The sequence below is a fragment of the Ovis canadensis genome, chromosome 4 (assembly GCF_042477335.2).
Source record: "Ovis canadensis isolate MfBH-ARS-UI-01 breed Bighorn chromosome 4, ARS-UI_OviCan_v2, whole genome shotgun sequence".
NCBI lineage: Eukaryota > Metazoa > Chordata > Mammalia > Artiodactyla > Bovidae > Ovis > Ovis canadensis.
Window position 1 is genome coordinate 46,509,103 of NC_091248.1, and position 20,259 is coordinate 46,529,361.

Sequence of the window (20,259 nt, forward strand, 5' to 3'; positions counted from 1 at the left end):
GGCATGAAAATTAGCTCACTTACCTACAATTCCAATTAAATATATTGTCTTTATTCCTGAGACTCCAGCAGATTGCCTAGAAGTTGCATTGGCTCCTGTGTTTAACTTGAACTAGTTCAGAGTGTAATCTTAAGTTTAAATCTTATTCTATAGAATAGTATAGCCAAAGCAGAAAACAAAACCACCCCACAGGTCCTGTAACTTACCTTTCCACTCTCAGTTCATATGTAACAGTATTATCATCAAGGTTCACAGTAAGGCCAGTAGTAGATACTGGTGCCTACCTCGAGATTGACATGGATTTTTAGTAATACGAAGTTTACATTTTGATGAAATTCAGGACATTCACAGTAATCTGAAATGCCAAAAATAAAACGTACTACACACCAGGCTGCACCTAATAATGAAGTACTTTATTCTGCATCAAAGTATCTGGATAATGGAGCTGCACTGGGGGCACATTACAGATGAGGAATGATCCATATGTGGCGAGTACAACTCAATTACAGAATTCCCTCCTAGTATTACCAGATACTCCATTACCAATGCTTCATTGAAAGGAAAACATGATTTGCCACACTAGAAGGCTAGAAGAGAAATATGACAGAATTTAAACAGGCAGATATAAATGTAGCACCTATCTGTATTTTTAAAAAAAGCTTGAAAAATCAAATACTGAGGAAGAGCTCTGGCCTTAAGCCCATTTTACCCAAAATCCAACCAGAAAGCCAGTCCATTACTTCTTTTAAGCAATTCATTGTATAGAAAAAACAAACGCTTGATGAATTCCGTGACAAAAAGGGCACTTTTTGGCTAAAACTACAAAATAAACTGGTTTTCTGAAAACATTTAGAAAAACATTTCAAGTCATTTTCAAAATGTTTAATTGATACAGTGATCTTCAGAAAAACTTACCTAGTCCGTGTAGAAATTCATCTTGAAATACAAATGAAGCAAAATGATACTTTAAGGGTTATATCTGCCCTTCAGATCAGTATTATATGATGACTGTGATTATTTAATGAACAAAAGCAACACAATTCTGAGAGCAGCGTGGCCTCGGAGACCACTCACACCCATGTAATTGTACATACCAGGCTTTGCCATCAAGTTAAGGAATGGGTGAATGCGTTCAGTAGCAAAGGTCAAATGTATTATCACAGTCATTGAAATTATATTTCCAAAGTTCTTCTTTTTCTATCTTTTGACTTATTTTCAGATAACTGGTTGCAGAGAATACAGAAATCCTCCTGCACTGTATATAATATTGTAGGTGGCCTTTCATTTATCTTGATTTATCATTGCTTAAAATCTTCAAAACAGCTTACTTTGAGGCTCATGACAGTGCCTGGCACATGGAGATGTAGCCTTTTTATTGCCTTTAAACACTGTCACACCATCTGACTGCCCCACTGATCTTCACAAAGCAACTCTTTTGGGGTCTGCTCCAAGCATAGACCAACTGGTCCGAAGTGTATTGGCAAACTAAGCATCCTGTAAGGCAAGCTAAAGCTTTCTTCCTGCCAGTCAATTGATTAAGTTCATGGGGGCTGCATGTCTCCATAGATACACTTACTTTAGGTAGTGATAGTCAAAAGCACAAAGCATTTATGCATTCAATCACATAGCCAAACAGAAAAACAAGTCTCCTGAAGCCATTTAAAACTAGTCGTTCCAAAACCTCCTGCAACCACTTTGCTCTGTTAGTACCATCAAAAACTTCCCTACCACAAACAAAAGGTATTTGCTGCTCTCCAAATATAGGCACTGCTCCGTATCACTGAACACTTATTGGATTTTCCAACTAATAACTGTCAGAAGCCTCAAAAAACGTGAAATTTTTCCAGCTTTACTGTCGCCAGCCAGAAGTAAAATTTTTCAGTTATTTGCCTGTTAGCTAATTAAATTTATTTTTTAAAAAACAGTTGGACTTATCTTTATAAAGTATATAAAATTTTCAGAAAAAAAAAACAAAACAATTTTGCTTTCATTGCATTACTGAGTACCTGAGGTAGTTGAGTAAAAATGCACGTTTAATACCCCTGCCAACACCATTCAGCACTTCCCTTAGGTTATTTATGTTAGTGTTAAACTGAGAACAGTTTTTCTATGCTAATAGGTTAACATTTAAGTACTTGTAATAACTCTGTTCTGATCCAATTTTAACAATTGGACTTAGGAGCAATCTAGTTTTATTTGAGTTTCATGAATGCACCATTTAAACCAATTTCTGGCATCATGGAGAAATGAATATTTTAAAAAATTAGATATTTGTTATACTGAGAAATGCAACAAAAGGGAAGTGCAGAGTTCGTCTCTTTCCCTCCCTCCCCCCTCATTTTTTTCTTTTTTCTTTTTTTTTTTAAAGCTGGGTGTCATACATTTCAGAGAGCATAAAGTATACATTCTCACAGAGACAGGAGTTCGAAAGTTGCCTGGTCCTCAGAAACAACTGGCTAGGTAAAAACTTGTGCATGTGATGCTGGGTAAGGGGTCAGCGCCCGGCTGTCGGTTAAGCAGTCTGTCTTTGGTTTGGCGTCTGCCTCTGTGGTGGGCTATTTCCTGAGCCTTCACTTCCGCCTTGACTGAGATGGTCCACTTTGCAGAGCTTTCTGCTGTTGATGCTGCTTTACCTGAGTCAGAATTTCCTGAATTTTTCTCTGGGCAACCTGCAAAAGGAGAGGGCCTTGAAACTTCTACCTGATCAAATATTGCAGGAAGTTATTTTACCTCTTCCATTTTAAAAATTAACTTCAAATTAAAATTTGAAGATTAAAGATACATACTAATTAGTTTGCTAGCAGAATCCCTAAAATCACCTGCTGAAAGGGGGATTTAATGTATTAAGCATCAAACACAGCCTTGAATATTTATATGGCATGGAGACACCCATGGGAGAATGGCTTCCATTTGCAAAGGCAGCTGCAGAGCTGCCCTGACACACTGGAGCCCACTTGCCTGGCAAGCATAGAAGTGACCAGTTATTTTGACGACCACTTGGTCATTCTCATCAGGAGTCTGGTCACGGGGAACAACAACTTCTGCACTTGACAAATTCTGGAGCTCATTCACCTGAAGGAGATAAGCAGAAATCATGTTAAGTGGAACTGTTGGGGTTTTTTTATTTTTTAAAAAAATTATCATTTCCTGAACACTTGTACCAAAATACTGAGCTATGTCTTTGTAAATCTCATCTAATATACCAATAATTCTATTTGGTTATTAGTATTGTCCCATTTCAAGATAATTAAAACTAAGCCCCAATGAAACTGACTTACCTACAGTTACATAAAAGTCAATAACAAAGCCAAATTCAAACCCTAAAAATCGGATTCCAAAACATACTTGCAATCACTTCCAAGTCATTTTCAAAGCTGTTTACAATTTTGAAGTTATATATGTTAAAGAGAAACTGGAAACCAGTTTTCAGTTCTAGAGGTGTAAGTTATAAAGGTAGATAAAACTTTCTAAAGTTGTCTTTTCAAGTCATTAAGTATTTTTGCACAATAGAAATAAAAAGCTGATGTTTATCAACAGAAAAATGCAAAAGGCCCCTCAGGAGACAGTCCTCTCCCACAAAGTGGTCTGAAAGAGAGGCGCTGCTTTCACCAGCAGCTGACACCCAACCCTCAGGAGGAACAAAGGGCAGTCTTCTCCAAACCTTGGCCCAGGTGTCCTGCTTTTATAAGTTAGCCCAAATTCAGGGACGTGGAACTCCTAAGTACCTTTCGATGCTTTCCCTGTCATACCACTGCACAGGTTTTGCTGAAGTACTTGCCGTTTTGCCTCCTTTTCCAATAACTCTGCCAGCAGCAAAGGATGGCACTCTGATGTGAGCTTCAAGTTTCACCTCTTCTTTAGGACTAACAAAATTTTCTTCTTTAATTTTTCCATAAATTCTTCCCTGAGCCTACAGATGAGAACATAGCCTATCAGTGTCATTCATGTAGGAAAGGCCAAAAGGTTCATTAATTTTACAGTGGGTAAAACTAACGGCCTGGATCCACTGGAGCAGCCCTTTGCAGTGATTTATCTGCATCTGATGGCGGACTGCTGCCCCAGAGACGGCAGGAAGCCCTGGAAAAGGGCGACAGCAGTGGCGACTGCATCACAGGTGCGGCAGTTGAATGGCTGTTTGCTCTGCAGTCTTGAAAGGTAAAACTCTCCTGCTGGCAGTAAGATAGTAACTGCATTTTTCAGGAGTAACAGAGACTGAATGAACTACAGAGCCACCCACATAAGGCTCACAAGAAGCCAAGCTCATATCTGAATGGGCCAGCAAGGATATTTTCTGTCAAACATTTCTTCATCTTAGCCAGATGGCTTCTACTTTGACTGAAGCTACAAAATCAAGTTAGCATATACAACTGATATATAGTCAAACACCCTGTCAATTGCTGCATACAACCAGAAATTATACACAGCAAATCTCCTATTATGTGTAAGGACAAATTTGCTCTGGTATACACCGGAGGAAAAAGAAGCCAGAGATGGCTCCATCCAACAGGCTGCCACAGTAGAGGACCAAGACACAGATACAAAGCATGTTTCCATCGGTGCAGGGGTACGCTCATTTTAGGGGGTTGCAGACATTTAAAAAATTCATCTCAGTACCCTATATTTCAGTCATCCCCAAGGTCTCAGGCCACAGGTATAATTATTCACACAGTCAAAGGACACAAAGGATATATATTGTCCTCCAAAACAGTATTTCTTATGATTTTAAGAGCTTATTTTCTAATATTTAGATCTGTTTCTAATACTTAGATCTTTAATTTGTAGTTATCACTGATCACATAACTGATACTGAAGCATTAGAGCTTTTCTTACATGTCCTGTTTAAGACTAGTGCACAACATGGGCAACGGAGGGTATAGAGAAACAACTTCTAAATTTCCCAGCATACATGCATTATAAAAATTACAAGATCCATTTATAAAACAGTAAGAACATAACTGATGTTTGTATGTATCTTTTAATATTTAGGCTAAAAGTAACTGGTCCTATAAATATCTGGGGGAGGATGTAGTTTTCAGCATTTCTGAGTTTTGATCTGAACTGCTAGGACCACAAGGCTGGTATGAAGAAGTAAATTTCTTGACCTGAGTCTGAGCCTAGCCAACTGTACCTACATCTCAAAGCACCTCCTTTTGTTTCCTGTACCCTGTAAATGAAATGAAAAAAATTTCAGATTTTTAGTGAAAAATGGCCCATGGAAAAAGAGGTCAAAGAAAAGTGATGGTTTATAACTTAGCTACGTTTTAGAGCTAGGAGAACTGAGGCTTAGAGCGTTGTCCTGTTAACACAGCTGCTAAGTAGTAGAAACAGGACAGGGGTTTCTGGTAAATGAATTGAGTAGCTGCTTTTACCTGTGACAACCCAGACACTCTACTGAGTTTTGTGGAAGAAATCATATACTCAAAGGTATGTACATATGTGTGAATTTGAGGCTCTGGCATGGTCTTGGTCTGATTCATCCCAGGTCTGCTTAACGCCACCAGTGCATTTCTGCTGTTTCCTATGTGTCCAGCACTATTTTAACCACTTGATTTATTAAACCATGTAACCTTGTTTAAACTTTGTGGATGTTTTTAACACCAATTTTACTGATGAGGAGCTAGCTAGGAAAAGGTTAAGTAACTTGCCTAAGGTAGTATTACTAGTAAATGGCAGAGCTGGTACCTGAACCAGCAGCCTGGCTGCAAAGGCTGGTCTTCATCCCCTACTGTACCCCTCTCAGGACAAAGTGGGAGGCATTCTGGCCCCAAGCCCCCCAAAATGACCGGTGGTGCATACCAGGACAGATGCCTCAAGAGTCCCTGTCCTTTCTACCTCTAAAATTCTGAAGATTAGAGTGACTCATCGAGAAACTGTGGACCAGGGCATTAACTGAAGTTAACTCAAGGGTAAGAGGAAAAAGGAACATTTGAAGTCAAGGTTGAAGCTTCTTAGGGGTAGGAGGAAAATTTTGAGTGTAACAAAGCATACAGACCGTTCTTATCACCTCACCTTCACCTCTGCTAACAAGGCACTGAGCAAATTCTCCCTTGGGAGACAGGCAAACCCAGCGACCATTACACAACTCTCACACAGGTTTTGGCTTATTTTTAAAACATAATGTGGGGAACGTTTCTACTCTGTTCCGAGTCTCAGCAATTTTCACTGAGAGATTCTTTCTACTGAGTACTGGATTTATTTAAGGGAAAAGCCAGGTTATGGAGTTTCTGAAAAAAAGGCATTCATCTGTCATCTGTGCGCACACTCCAGGGCACGTACCTTGAACTGAGCCTCTGGCGGCCCAGTGATAATCACCATCCTCACTTTAGCATCTGGTGCTTCAGCTGGAGCAATCTGTAACAGACCAGACGCAGGTCACAACACTTTCCAGTTCCACTGATTAAAAAACGTTATGCAAACTGCACATGACTTCCTGAAATGCAGAAAATAAGCCTTCCGGAAGAAAGTTACAGAGAGACGGGTCCACTAGTTACGGTTCCTGCCTCCTCCTGTATGCTTACACTCCACCTGGCCCACTTCACCAACACGGAGACCAAAGGCTAGAGAAGTCGTCACCTGGCCTGTGGTCACACAGGCGAGAGGAACTGAAGGGAGCGCGTGTCTGGCTCCACCGTCATGCTGCTCCTCACTGCACCAGCCCTTGGTCCCACACGCAGCATCACACCCTGGGCTTCCCACAAGTGCAAGAAACTGCTGGGGTCACAAATCTATAACGAGGTATGTATACATAGTATAGATATATGGTATGTACGTCCCCCCACAGTACACTCATTGGAGTAACATGTAAACGTTAATCTGACAGAAGAGTGAACTCAGACTATTTTGGCAGAGTGTATGAAATCACACAAAAGGCCAGGCCAGGGATATGCTGCAGAGACTGTTGAAGGGAGAAAAAGCCAGCGTTCCCTCAGTAAGAAAGGGTTTAGACAGTTGGCTGGTAGGAATTGTTTGAAGAAAAAATTTTTGCTTGACATGTGCTGTGCAAGAAGCAACCCCTTATAGTAAATAATGGGAGTGGGAAGCAAAAACTACAAAAGCTACCGCCCGCACTTAGCACTCAGTATGATCACTATCAATGACTGACAGTCTAGTACACCCTGTCCTACACAGCTACAAATCAAGACCAGGTTTCTTCTTTTAACAGAGGCATGCTTTCTCACTCTCTGAAAATAAAGCTAACGTTTCTGTTACTTAGGCCCAAAATACTATTCCTACTTTACGCTGGGCACTAATTTTGAATCTGTAAAAAAAGCCGAGAATTATTTTAGGCCACACTCAGAATTATTCACAGAAAACCCCTAGAAAGAAGGTATCATTCTGATTTCCCTCCCCCATAACCCTCACTGGGCCATCCAGCCTGCAGGATCTCAGCTCCCTGAGCAGTGATCTAACCTGCAGCCCCCTGCAGTGACAGCACGGAATCGTAACCACTGGACCACCAGGGATGTCCCTGGCTTTCTTTTTTAAAAAGAACTTTTGTCTTTGTCAGTACTGGTGGTAGAGGACTGGAGATGAGAGCACTCATATCCTGAGGTTCAGTTCAGTTGCTCATCATGTCCAACTCTTTGTGACTGCAGCACGCCAGGCCTCCCTGTCCATCACCAAGTCCTGGAGTTCACTCAAACTCATGCCCATTGAGCTGGTGCTGCCATCCAGCCATCTCATCCTCTGTCGTCCCCTTCTCCTCCTGCCCCCAATCCCTCTCAGCATCAGAGTCTACCAATGAGTGAGTTCTTCACATCAGGTGGCCAAAGTATCAGAGCTTCAGCTTTAAGCATAAGTCCTGCCAATGAATATTCAGGACTGATTTCCTTTAGAATGGACTGGTTGGATCTCCTTGCAGTCCAAGGGATTCTGAAGAGTTTTCTCCAACACTACAGCTTAAAAGCATCAATTCTTCGGTGCTCAGCTTTCTTTATAGTCCAACACTCACATCCATACACAACTACTGGAAAAACCATAGCCTTGACTATACGGACCTTTGCTGGCAAAGTAATGTCTCTGCTTTTCAATATCCTGTCTAGATTGGTCATAGTTTTTCTTCCAAGGAGCAAGCATCTTTTAATTTCATGGCTGCAGTCACCATCTGCAGTGATTTTAGAGCCTCCCAAAATAAAGTCTGTCACTGTTTCCATTGTTTCCCCTTCTATTTGCCATGAAGTGATAGGACCAGATGCCATGATCTTAGTTTACTGAATGTTGGCTTTTAATGTTAACTGAGGTATAACTGAATTTTAATACTGAGTTTAATACTGAGGTTAGGAGTACAAATCGCTCTAATGTCTGAGAAGCTGAGAAGAAAGCATGTGCCCCAAGATGCACCGGATCCGTTTGTGTAGACGCCAAGTGAAGAGTAAGGTGGTATATGACAATATGACCGAAAGAACGTAATCCACCACTGTGCCGGAGAAATCTGGAACAGTTTTACTGTCCATTAAGTTAACAAAGAACTATGGTTGGGTGATACCAGACATACAGGTACATATTAAAGTACCTACATGGGAATCTACATTATGGAAATCTAGCCAAGTGTTAAGAGTGCTAGGGCACGTTTCACATTATGCATGTTTCAGACTTCTTGGAAAGAAAAACATTATACCCTCATCATCAAAATTCCAAGAAAGAAACGGAGCCCGGTGTCTAAATACCCAATTCTTGTTCATAAAACGTTGGAATTTTTCCAAAAAGTATCTGGTCGGTTCTTTTTTGTGCATGAGCATGTTTTAATTTAATTCATTAATCAGGAAACTAACAGGATAGTAAAGTTAGCTCACCACTTGGTCTTTTCACCGTCTTTTCCTTTACCTGTTTATTTTGGCTGCATTTTCTGTTCACATATTTTGTTAATCTTTTGCTACAAGAGAGCCTATGAGGGCTGTCCTATGTCCTTTGCTTTACTGTGCAGTTTATGCACACTAAACCTCAACGGGTGACAAGCGCGCAGCTCTAAGCGCCACCACAGTCAGCAGTCCAGCGCTCTCAACATTCCCTTCTGCTGCCTCTTTGTCTCCAACCCTTCCTCCAGTTCCTGGCAACCGCTGATTTTTCTCCTCCATTTCCATAGTTCTGTTTTTCCAGAACTTTCGTAAGTGGGGTCATACAGTATCTAGCCTTTTGAGTCTTCTTTCTCTTAGCATAATATGTGTGGTCTTTATCAACAGCTCCCTCCTTTTTAGTGCTAAGTAATCTTTATTATGGACATGGGTTTCCGTGAACTCCGGGAATTGGTGATGGACAGGGAGGCCTGGTGTGCTGCGGTTCATGGGGTCGCAAAGAGTTGGACACGACTGAGCGACTGAACTGAACTGAATCTTTATTATATAGATAAGCCACAGTTCATGCATTTCCTAGTTGACTTCTTCCCCATTTCCCAGTTATAAATAAAGATGTTATAAACACTTGAGTGCAATGTGGGTTTTTTGGTACTATATTCGAATATTTATGAGACATAACCAAAACAAAACTTCTAGTACACTGATGTTTTCCTGATGAAAGCTGTGACTTATGTCAGTTTGTGTATTCCTTAAAACAAAAGGATTACAGCTTTGATTGTTAGGACATACAGTAGGGTCATCTGGGAGGGAGTAAGGGACTAAGGCCACCCCCGGGGATGAGCTAGAAGGAATATTATGTCCAAGGACATGGCAGAGTAGAACCCCACTCCAGTGCTGGGCTCTTTACCTCCAGACTGCTTTTTCTGGAGAGAGAATTTAGCTTACCTTGTTTAAGCTGGTGGTGTTACACAGAGTTTCCTATGACACCCTATGGAACCCCAGTATAGATGGCTACATTCAGTTCACAGAGTGACAGAAAGACTCACGTCTCTGTCACGCGCTGCCCTTAAAGCAGCAGCAGAGCGGCAGCTGGCAGGACTGTACCTTAATAGACGCTCCTGCGAAGCGCGACAGCTGTTTGATGTGCTGCCCTTGCTTGCCGATGATGGCGCCTACAGACAGCGCTGGGATGAAGAGGTGGACGGTCTCTGTTTCAGACTGCTGCTGGAAAGACAGGACATCCATGCTCAGTGGACACAGGTCAGGCTGTGGTGTGGGCACAGGGAGGGGGGGCCTTCTTGTACTGTTAGGAATACTGGCATAGTTTTAGGAAGAATCACCACAGTAAGTTGATATGACTCTACCTAACAGGTTGGGAAGTTCTCATACTCATCCTGAAAGCATTAGTATTTAAAATAATACCACTTCTCTGTGTACAATTTCCGTAAAGCTTAGAAATGTTGAGTTACAGATTTACAACAAATCTTGTGGCACTTAATGTTGGTCCACCAAATGACATAACCACTCTTCGCACACCAAGATTGCTAGTGTCAATAACCACTTCCTTTTCTCCCCTTAAGTCCTGTGTGGGGACAGAGAGCATACTAAGTCTTCAGTTTCTTTCTTCGTAGTATATACAAATACTGAATCACCTGAAAATGTATGTCAGTTATACCTCAATTAAAAAATTCACACCCCCCCCCAAAAGAAGTTTAATGGAGTCACAAAGGAAAGACGCTCTACTAGACCAAGGGAAGGAAATCGACAAGTCTGTGGTCCGTCTGCACACATCCATCCAAAGCACCTGTAAGACACTGTCAACTGAAACTTTCTTAAGGATTATGAGAATAAGCACATCACAGAAAAGTGGCCCCCCCAAACCCCAATTCCTCTATCCATCCCTGACAGCTATGTTGTATCTGAGGACTTTCTTGGGAACACTTCAGGAAAGCACGGTTTCCAGTTCCTCACTAATTTGTCTAACACTACAGTCAGGTCTCTTAACATAAATCTTGTGCCCATGTACAAGTACTTCTAAGATTTTATGTAATAAAAATGCTGGACTGCAACATGAACATTTAAAGTTTATATTTCTAAACTCTCACGTTAATTATCTTACAGTCACTAAATGTGCAAAAGACAGAGGGAAGTCATTTTGGTTTAAAACGTGCCTTTCCCATGCATAGAAAATTAAAGTAGTGTGATTCTAGACCCTATGTCTTGTTTCCGACACAGAAAAATCGGAACTCTGCTCTTCTAAGCCTCTTCCTTTTTCTGTTAACCACCCCTGCACCATGTGCCCCTTCAGTTCCTATTCAAGTTAACCCAGAATTCAACTCTAGAAAGTATTCTTGACAAAAGCCATTGTACTTTTCTCTGATCAGGACACTGTGTTTCTTCAGCCAACAGTATAAATAGATGTGTGCACACTATATTCTTTACAACTTGGTACTTCCTATGTTTCCCAGGATGCTGTAACACACCGCAGGTCTTCATACAGCTGTCAGCCTAATGAAGTCTCCCTGGGGGCTCTGTAAGCTTTCTTAGAACACACAAACCAGAAGAGGTTCTGCCTTCCCACTAAACTCTTGCCTGTAGAGATTTGTCAGAGAGGCCTGTCCTGTACAACCTGGCCAAATCAACTTTTACTGCTATTCATCAGTGAAGAACAAAAAATAAAATTAGTTCACCCTTCAGTATTTCCGAGTCATAGGAACAACGCCTCTTTCTGGGAAGCACCACACATCACAGCCTGCCAGGGCGTTATGCAATTACCATAAACTATTGCAGGGGGTTCCCAGGTGGCACAGTGGTAAAAAACCCATCTGTCGGTGCAGGAGATGCAAAAGACATGGGTTCAATCCCTGGGTCACGAAGATTCCTTGGAGAAGGAAATGGCAACCCACTCCAGTATCCTTGCCTGGAAAATCCCATGGACAGAGGAGCCTGGTGGACTACAGTCTATGGGGTCGCAAAGAGTAAGACACAGCTGAACACAGCACACAACTCATTTATTCCAGAGGGACAATTTAAGGCCTTTCATAGTAACTGGATAGGACTGAATTAATGATGACATTGCCTATAAACTGTGTTCAATGTTAATATCAATTAATTTTGTCATTGTGGTCCTTAAATTAAAACTTGTATATTAACTAATTTTCTAAAGTAAAGTGAAAGTTGCTCAGTCGTGTCTGACTTTTTTGCGACCCCATGGATGTCCATGGAATTCTCTAGGCCAGAATACTGGAGTGGGTAGCCTTTCCCTTCTCCAGGGGATCTTCCCAACCCAGGGATCGAACCCAAGCCTCCCACATTACAGGCGGATTCTTTACCAGCCAAGCCACAAGGGAAGCCCTTCTAAAGTAAAGATAGGATCTATTTTGTCTCGCTAAGAACATCCATGTAATACTCTTCTGAGTACATTTTTTTTAAGGGGGGTGGTGAGGAGTCAGGGGTCTGGCAGTAATAAAGACTTTTTTTTTTTAAAGATTTTTCTAAGGATCAGACTAAATCTATCACGTAACTTGCCAAAATTTGCCCCACTGTATTTTGCCATGACTAGGTAATTGTTTGCTTTCTGGGCCATGTTCCAGGAATACTTTATACTGCTTACAAAATACAGAAGATTTAGAAGGAAGTGAAGAAATAAGAACAGAGGGACCTCAACAGAAAAGACAATCAGAAATGCTATTATACAAATTTGGCTCTATGCTTCTTAGCAATTAATTAAAACTAAGAAAAAAAGTAATAGCATGATTTATCATATCTTTAAGAGAAAAGCTATTTGTTTAGTAAAAAGTAGTTTTCCTGAGAGCCCACAGCATAACTTCTGAATGTTCTTAGCGGCCAAAAGTACCAGGACCATCAGACCAAAAGCCCCCCAGCCTCACAGTACAGCCTGAGCATCTCAGCCTAGAAGAAACACACTGACCCCCACAGCTGCAAGAAAAACCCATAAGCATAACTACTGTCCTCTCAAAAGCTGAACCAAAACAATCATCCTTCCATACAGTGACAGATGAGAGGCTGCAGGTGCTTCTGAAAGGTCACTAACTTTGGGGAGGTGGGAGTGAGGTAGGAGATGATGAATGAATATGTAGAGTAAGTTGAGTGAAGCTCTGGGAAAGGAATGGCAGTGAAGGGACAAGGACTGAGAGGACCAAGCAGAAGGAAGGGCAAAGTCATGAAGAAAGCATTGCTATGCAGAAAAGAGCAGTCCACGCTGGGATGAAAGCAGAACAGAAATCTACAAGGCAGGCTGGCAGGAAGTGAAGGAAGCATGCCAGGAGGTGGTGCCCCAGACTCAGGGACTGTGGCTTGTGCTCTTGCCAATGGCACCTTAATGAGAAAGTGACTCATCAGATGTCTGCAGCCTGATGAAGACCTTTCTGAATGCCACCCAGATCCCTCTGTCCAGTTTCATATCCAACAAGCACATCCCTGACCATAAGTTAGTTCCCAAGCAAAATTTCCTCGAGGAGTATAAGGCACCTCACATAAACCTCCCGTCTACCGGACAGTCATTAAACCAGCCCAGTCTTATATGGGACTGTGAACAGTAAGCCATGCTTTCAGGTTCAGCTCAGTTCAGTCGCTCAGTCGTGTCTGACTCTTTGCGACCCCATGAATCACAGCAAGCCAGGCCTCCCTGTCCATCACCAACTCCCGGAGTTCACCCAAACTCATGTGTATCGAGTTGGTCATGCCATCCAGCCATCTCATCCTCTGTCGTCCCCTTCTCCTCCTGCCCCCAATCCCTCCCAGCATCAGGGTCTTTTCCAATGAGTCAGCTCTTCGCATGAGGTGGCCAAAGTATTGGAGTTTCAGCCTCAGCATCAGTCCTTCCAATGAACACCCAGGACTGATCTCCTTTAGGATGGACTGGTTGGATCTGCTTGCAGTCCAAGGGACTCTCAAGAGTCTTCTCCAACACTGCAGTTCAAAAGCATCAATTCTTCGGCGCTCAGCTTTCAGGTTAGGACACCCAAATAAGCAAATAGTTTTTACTTAAAAGTTCAGAAGCCATAACAATGGGTTATGGCAAGTCTCCTTCACCTGTGGATTTGAGACTGAGGTGGTTTTGAGAAGATGCATCAGCTTCTCCTTTTCATGTTACACATTCTTCACATGGAGGTTAGTGTTCACCTGCGTTACCCCAAACCCTCCTTCCTAAACCCTCAGAGGTGAATGATACTCAGGCCACAAGCCACTTCCCAGTGGATTTCTGACAGATGCCTATTGGCAGCACTTCCTCTGGAGTTCTTGGCAGCCTCTGTGCTATAGCTTGAAATAACAGAAGAACAAAGCTGCTCAACTGAAAGTTTGCTTAACTGGTGAAGTCTGCCAATGAGTAATTCCTAATCATCTATCATGAGGAGATAGAAGAATGAGCAAACAGTAAGGTTAAGTGTATTTACTTTGTGGGGAACAGAATCTAAGACATCACAAAGGCACGGAGACAAGCATGCCAGCCAACAAGACCAGCCTCCAGGAAACTGGAAGGATGCCAGCATCTCCCTTTGGCTTGTAAAATACATACTCCTGGGGGTTGTTTCGTTTGTTGCGTTTTAATGGATTTTGGCCTGGAACTGGAATTGAGTTTACTCAACTTCATGACCTGAACAGACTATTTAAGTCTTTTTTAAGAAAGGCAAAGAAAGTTTCTCCATATACTAAGTACAAGACCTCTTAGAGACAACAAATGCAATGAGTTATTTACTTTGAAATTGTTTACTGGCAAATGAGTCACACCCCTCCATAAGACATCCTAAAGAGGAGGACTGAGACGCCATTCAAGTCATTTGATCTAACAGTCCCTTTCAAATTAGAGTTTTGCTTCTTAAAGACCACTTCAAAGTAGATAAGACCCAAGAAAGTGCTCACCTTTCTTGTCTCTTCTGTAAGCAGAAAGTTAGCAATTTTAAGATTACACTGCTGTTCTAGAGGCTTGGGAAGACTCCAAAGGCACTATCAAAATGATGGAGACAACAGCTCTTGAGCTAACTTCTGCCAACCCCAATGCAAGCTGCCAAACCATCCAGCTATGGGTGCTGTTGTATGTGATGCCAATTCCAGCTCCTCTGCTCACTAGCTGGCAACTGCCTCTTCCCTACTGTTTGAGCATCTCTGAAAGGAGCATTTCCTGTCATTTATAAACTCAAAGTCTGCCAATTAAGTACTGCATGAGCCAGCTGCTAGGCAGGAACTAGGGACTTTTTGTCTGCTGGAAGAACCAACTCTTTGGCTATATTGGAAACACCAACCTGGCAGGTTTAGGAAGAAGAGTACATTTTAGGGGGAGGGACGGGCAAAGTTTTGGAACAGAACAGAGACAAGGAATTTATCCAAAGAGGAGATACATCAAATTCTACTTCATGTTGCAAAGCAGAAGTGAGAAAACATGAGCAGAAAAATGAAACAATTCTAAAAGAGGAAGCAGTGCATAAAAAGAGTCAGTCTTTGAACCATTTAGTCATCAATACCTACTCCTTGCCAGGCAATGTATAAAGTAAACACAGAGATTTGCTACTAACCTACAGGCACTGAGGATAAAGAGACTATCTTTGTGAGTAACCTGACTTCTCGGTGAGAACGTCTACAGGACAGTAATGCGGGAGTGCTGTCAAGTGCTGAGAGCAAACACCTACCGACCTTTAATTCTCTAACCCAGTTTTTAAACACAGGCACACCCCAGAGACACTGCAGGTTCAGTGTCAGGCCACTGCGTTAGATGGAGTATCAGAATAAAGTGAACTGCACAAACTTTTTTGTTTCCCAGTGCATGGAAGTGTCTACTACACTGTCGCCTAACAAGTGTACAACAGCATTATGTCAAGCTGTACATACCCGATTAAAAATAATGCTCCTGGAAGCATGGTTACTAATAGATTTGTTCATTTCAGGTTGCTGCAAACCTTCAATTTGTAAGAAACAATTCGAAATTCTGTAAAAATTAAAACTGTTGGAAAGAACAGTTCTTAGAGATCATTCATCTAGCTCAGTTTCTTCACTGTGTGGATGAGTGAAGAAGCCTAGAGCAAAGAGGAGTCTGACCTACAGCAGCAGAGAGATGGTGGGGCCCAGGGCCTCCTCCAGGGCTTGCTTTCTTTCCACCCATCCTCTTCAGCAGCAAGCTACAAACACAGTAGCCACTTCACATCACTTTTAGCTGTGGTACAAAGCTTTGTGGGTGTGCGTGCTAAGTTGTTTCTGTCGTGTCCAACCCTGTGTGACACCACGCCAGACTGCTCTGTCCATGGGATTTCCCAGGCAAGAATACTGGGGTGGGTTGCCCTCCTCCATGGGACCTTCCCAACCCAGGGATGAAACCTTTGTTTTTTAAGTCTTTTGCTTTGGCAGGCGGGTTCTTTACCACTAGTTCAACCTGGGAAGCCCCACAAAGCTTTAGAATCAAGTCTGTTCACACGTGATATAAAATTCTGATACCTATCTTTAGATTAAGGAGCTTTGTTACATGGTTTCTAGGCCCAAAGAGGTTTGAAGTGGCAGGTTAGCGGCAGGGGAAGATGCAAATGTCGCCATCAGCAACGGCAGAAAGACACAGGCTGCAAGAGCAGAGCGGAAGCTGAGAAGCACGCCCAGCCGCTGGCGGCTTCAAGGGCAGGCAAAGCAAAGCCGCGTTCTTACAGGGACACAATACGATCAGTCTCATGACCCGCGTTCTTTGCAGAACTCCAGTGGCTTTTTATTCTGTAAGTGCTCCAAGCAGAACAGCGCCCCCACCTTCTCCCTGAACACTTCCCTCAGTGTGGTGGGGCAGTTACCACTTGCAACTTTATGTCACAAGAGAGTCAAACAGGAAGAAAGAGACAGAAAAACGAATTCAAGAAGGAAGCTCCTAGAACGTTAATTTTATTTCACATGGTTGTCTTCATTATTGATAATGCAACTGAGTGCATTAATTATCAATTATTATTGATAATGCAATCTTTCAAAAAAAAATTCTTGTATACGGTGTCTGCTAGGCTGCATTTATTTTCATACTATCACTGGCCTCCTATTTCTAACCTCACCTCAGGGAAAATGCTACTCTTAAAAAGCAAATACAAAAATTACAATTTCTTAACACAATTATTTCCTAATGACACACCTGTTTACAAAACAAATAAAAGCTGTTTAATGTCTGCACACAAACACACATACACAGCAGATCTGTGGGCAAGACTATCTGAGCTCACCACTTAATAAAGTACAACATTCAAAATGGAAAACGTATCTAGTCTTTACTGACCTTTCAGGTGACGTTCAGGATGAAGGAACCTTATTCAAAATCCTCTCCTTTACATTTGAAAATAAGAAACCTCTTTCCCCCTCCCCAGAGTCTCAAATTTTTCTTTTGATATCTGAAAACATATGCTGAAAACCCTGCCACCCAAGAACTTCAAAAGAAATAACTCATGTATGTCTACAAAGAGAAGAAGGTCCTAGTGATGAGAAGTGGAAAGCCTGTACCAGATCCAAACTGACAAGTGGTCATACGGGGGTCAGGTTTTGCCTTAAGATTTTCCCCAATTAGCATTTAATGTCACACCACTTGAGGGCAACAAAGTCTGACCGTGTCCCTTGATGTCACCCCCTTCAACCATAAGGAAAGGCAAGGCACACTGTCTTACCTCAAACTGTGGGTAAGGAGGAGTCATAGCTGATGGGGGCCCTGAGGTGGGCGGTGGCATCCCAGATGTGGGTGGGAACAGACCCAAGGCGTTCAGATTTAATCCAGGAATTAGATGTGCCTGAAGCTGCAATGGTTAAAAAAAAAAAAAAAAAAGTCCCTTCATTTTACAATTACAACATCAAGTACAAGTAAGCATTTATATGTGATAATATCCAGATTGTGACCTCTTGTCAAGTAAAGAAAAAAATCATTTTGTGAGTTAAATTTTAAAACAAAGCAGATGTTCCATGTGATTGTACTTTGGGTTACAGGTTATGTCTGCACATAATTCTTGCTATTTTAAACTCCATGTGCTGTCTGCCGCCTCTCTGATCTGAAGGCACACTAGGTTTCTCCAAGCAGGAAACACAGCCTTCCTTGCCTTTAGGAGCAGCTCTCGGTACTCAGACATCCATGTTATCTGTACACTCTGGGCACACAGTAGAGAGACTGAGTATCTTGCATGACTTGAAGAAGCAAGCAAACAAGTTATGTTCATTAAAAAGAACAGATAACAAATATTAAGAGATCTTTACTCCATGAAAAAAATTTGGTGGTCATGAGTCTATAGATCAAAACAAAATCAAGCCTTTGGGAATCAGGTTCCATCCTCCTCCTGTCCCTTCAAATAAACCTATCTTTGGAATGGATCCAGGAGCCAGAAATGGATTTGGTTTTGGTTTCATTTGCCAAGGGTTGAGAAAATAAGGTGGAGACTGCAGAGTTCAGACTCGAGCATCCTCAAGCTTGTTTTTACAAGGCGTGTGTGGGTTGGGATTTACTCCTAAGTGACCCTGAAACATCTGGATGAGCAGTGGTCATGTGAAGGTAGGGAGGCAGTCATGTGGGGGTAAAATGGTTAGCATTTAAGGCATTTCTCCCGACGGCAGTATCATTTTTACACTTTCCCTTCTTTCAGGTATAACGTTTCAGATGGCAGGCCCAACAGGAACTTTTTTTTTTTTTTCAATCATTTGCTTGAAAATTCAAGATGGACTTTTGAAATGCTACATTTTCCATACCATTCCATCCATCATGGCACGGCAGCAATGCACTTTAATTACCTTACCTGCACACAGATTTGTTTTGTCATTTGAAATTATTTTATTGTCAAGGTTTACAAGTAACTAGGTTTTAAATTTCTCTTCATAAAAGTAGCTTTTTATATATGCACTGTATCTATTATAATCCTAATAAGCATGCAATGTAGGCAGGAGCCCCATTTTACAGATGAGGAAACTGGTGCTCCGAGAGACCAAGTAAGTTGTCCATAAGAATAAAGCGACAGCTAATAAATGGTTGAGCTAAGAGTCACACCAGTTCACATACTCCTAAAGCCACATTCCTATAATACCATAATCTCCCTCAAATTCACACTGTATGGAAGAGATTAGCCTTTTTTAGGGAGGTATTAGGGGGAGACTGGTGGGCTGCCATCTATGGGGTCGCACAGAGTCGGACACAACTGAAGTGACTTAGCAGCAGCAGCAGCAGCCTTACGTCACAGGTAAGGAAGCTAAGGCGCAAAGTTAGCTAAAATCACAAAAGATGGCCAAGCCTGAGGTCCAAGTCTGTGTCTGCCCAACTATCCCAGGGCACTCACCCCGGTGCTCAGAGTCAATCAGAAACCACATCTAACAATGATGCCATTAAAGAAATCAATGGTAAGGCAATTGAAAACATCTTTGAACTGTTCATCAAAACAAAGACATTTCCTTCATAAGAAAACTAACATTCATGGAAGCAATATCGTTTTCATAAGACTCCCTGATTTTCTTCATTATCTCTTCCTCAGCTTTGGCACATGTTTCCACGTTGCCTTTCACCGTGATGGTGCGCTCTGGATTGTACAGTGTCAGCTCCTGCAATCTGTGGATTGAAACAGAGAGGCAAGAAAAAGACTGGAAATTATAGGAGGGAGACAGTTAATAATAGTTCAACCACAGATGGCAATTCAAACCCAACTGTGGAGGCTGGCAATGTGTAAAAGTAGGTGGTTAGACGTCATGAAAAATGAGTAAGCCCCAAAAGTTGTGAATGCAAGAATTGTACAGCTGCAGGAGAATAGAAAATACTGCCCCTCCCACCTTTTCAATAAATATCTCTGTGTACGCAGTTCAATTAAGCCTATGTTTTAAACAAATTATACTTGACCACTTAAGGTGAGCTTTTTTCACAACTGAACAGTAAAGAAAATGATCCAGAGGAACCTAGAGTTTTAGTGGAACCCAAGAGGCAGATGAATACGACCTTTAGTAAGTGACTTTCTCGTCTGCACTGGCCAGCCTGGGGTGTAACTGGCCTTGCCGTGCAACTGCATTTTTCAGGTCACCAAGCAAGGGATAAGCAAGAAAATATCCCAAAATGGCACCCAGAAGTCATATGTCTAAGCTTATTTTTGTTGCTAATTTTAGAATTTAGATTGACATAGGCTTGAGGAAATAATACAGATCAATCCATTTTGGCTGAATTTTAAAAATAGTCCCTCGATGACCATTTAGACAACTAAAAAGCTAAGATGTAACAGCAATATTCAGAAACTCTCTGCTTGTCTCAGCTCCTGTAGAAGCGTCAAAATCCATTCAGATGACACTGAGACCATCTAAGTCTCAGCCATTCAACAGCCTTGAAGGGAAACCCATGGGAGGTACTTACCGTGGAATCAAGACTCCGGAAATGGATGGAAAGGATACGGAATACTGGGACAGTTTCCTTTCATGTTCTTAGGGTTAAGCTCTCATTTTCACTACTAGCAAAGTGTCTCAAGCTAAACATGAGCCAGATGAATGGGAT

The 20,259-nt window shown here is 41.9% G+C and overlaps 1 protein-coding gene across 9 annotated transcripts in view; it reads right to left on the reverse strand.

Moving 5' to 3' along the window:
- Nucleotides 1–392: 392 nt before the first annotated feature.
- Nucleotides 393–20,259, reverse strand: part of IGF2BP3 (insulin like growth factor 2 mRNA binding protein 3) — a 149,181-nt gene continuing 129,314 nt past the window's right edge. For 5 of the 9 annotated variants that reach the window (XM_069587682.1, XM_069587677.1, XM_069587683.1 and 2 more), the window contains 7 exons: nucleotides 19,200–19,335; nucleotides 17,426–17,551; nucleotides 9,897–10,016; nucleotides 6,277–6,351; nucleotides 3,779–3,910; nucleotides 2,959–3,072; nucleotides 393–2,669 (listed from right to left, as the gene is read on the reverse strand). In XM_069587682.1, the coding sequence (XP_069443783.1) occupies nucleotides 2,571–2,669; nucleotides 2,959–3,072; nucleotides 3,779–3,910; nucleotides 6,277–6,351; nucleotides 9,897–10,016; nucleotides 17,426–17,551; nucleotides 19,200–19,335 (802 nt within the window). In that variant the 3' untranslated portion in view covers nucleotides 393–2,570. Of the gene's footprint in view, nucleotides 2,670–2,958; nucleotides 3,073–3,725; nucleotides 3,911–6,276; nucleotides 6,352–9,896; nucleotides 10,017–17,425; nucleotides 17,552–19,199; nucleotides 19,336–20,259 lie in introns of all 9 variants that reach the window. The other 4 variants (XM_069587678.1, XM_069587681.1, XR_011256635.1 and 1 more) reach the window with 3 other exon arrangements.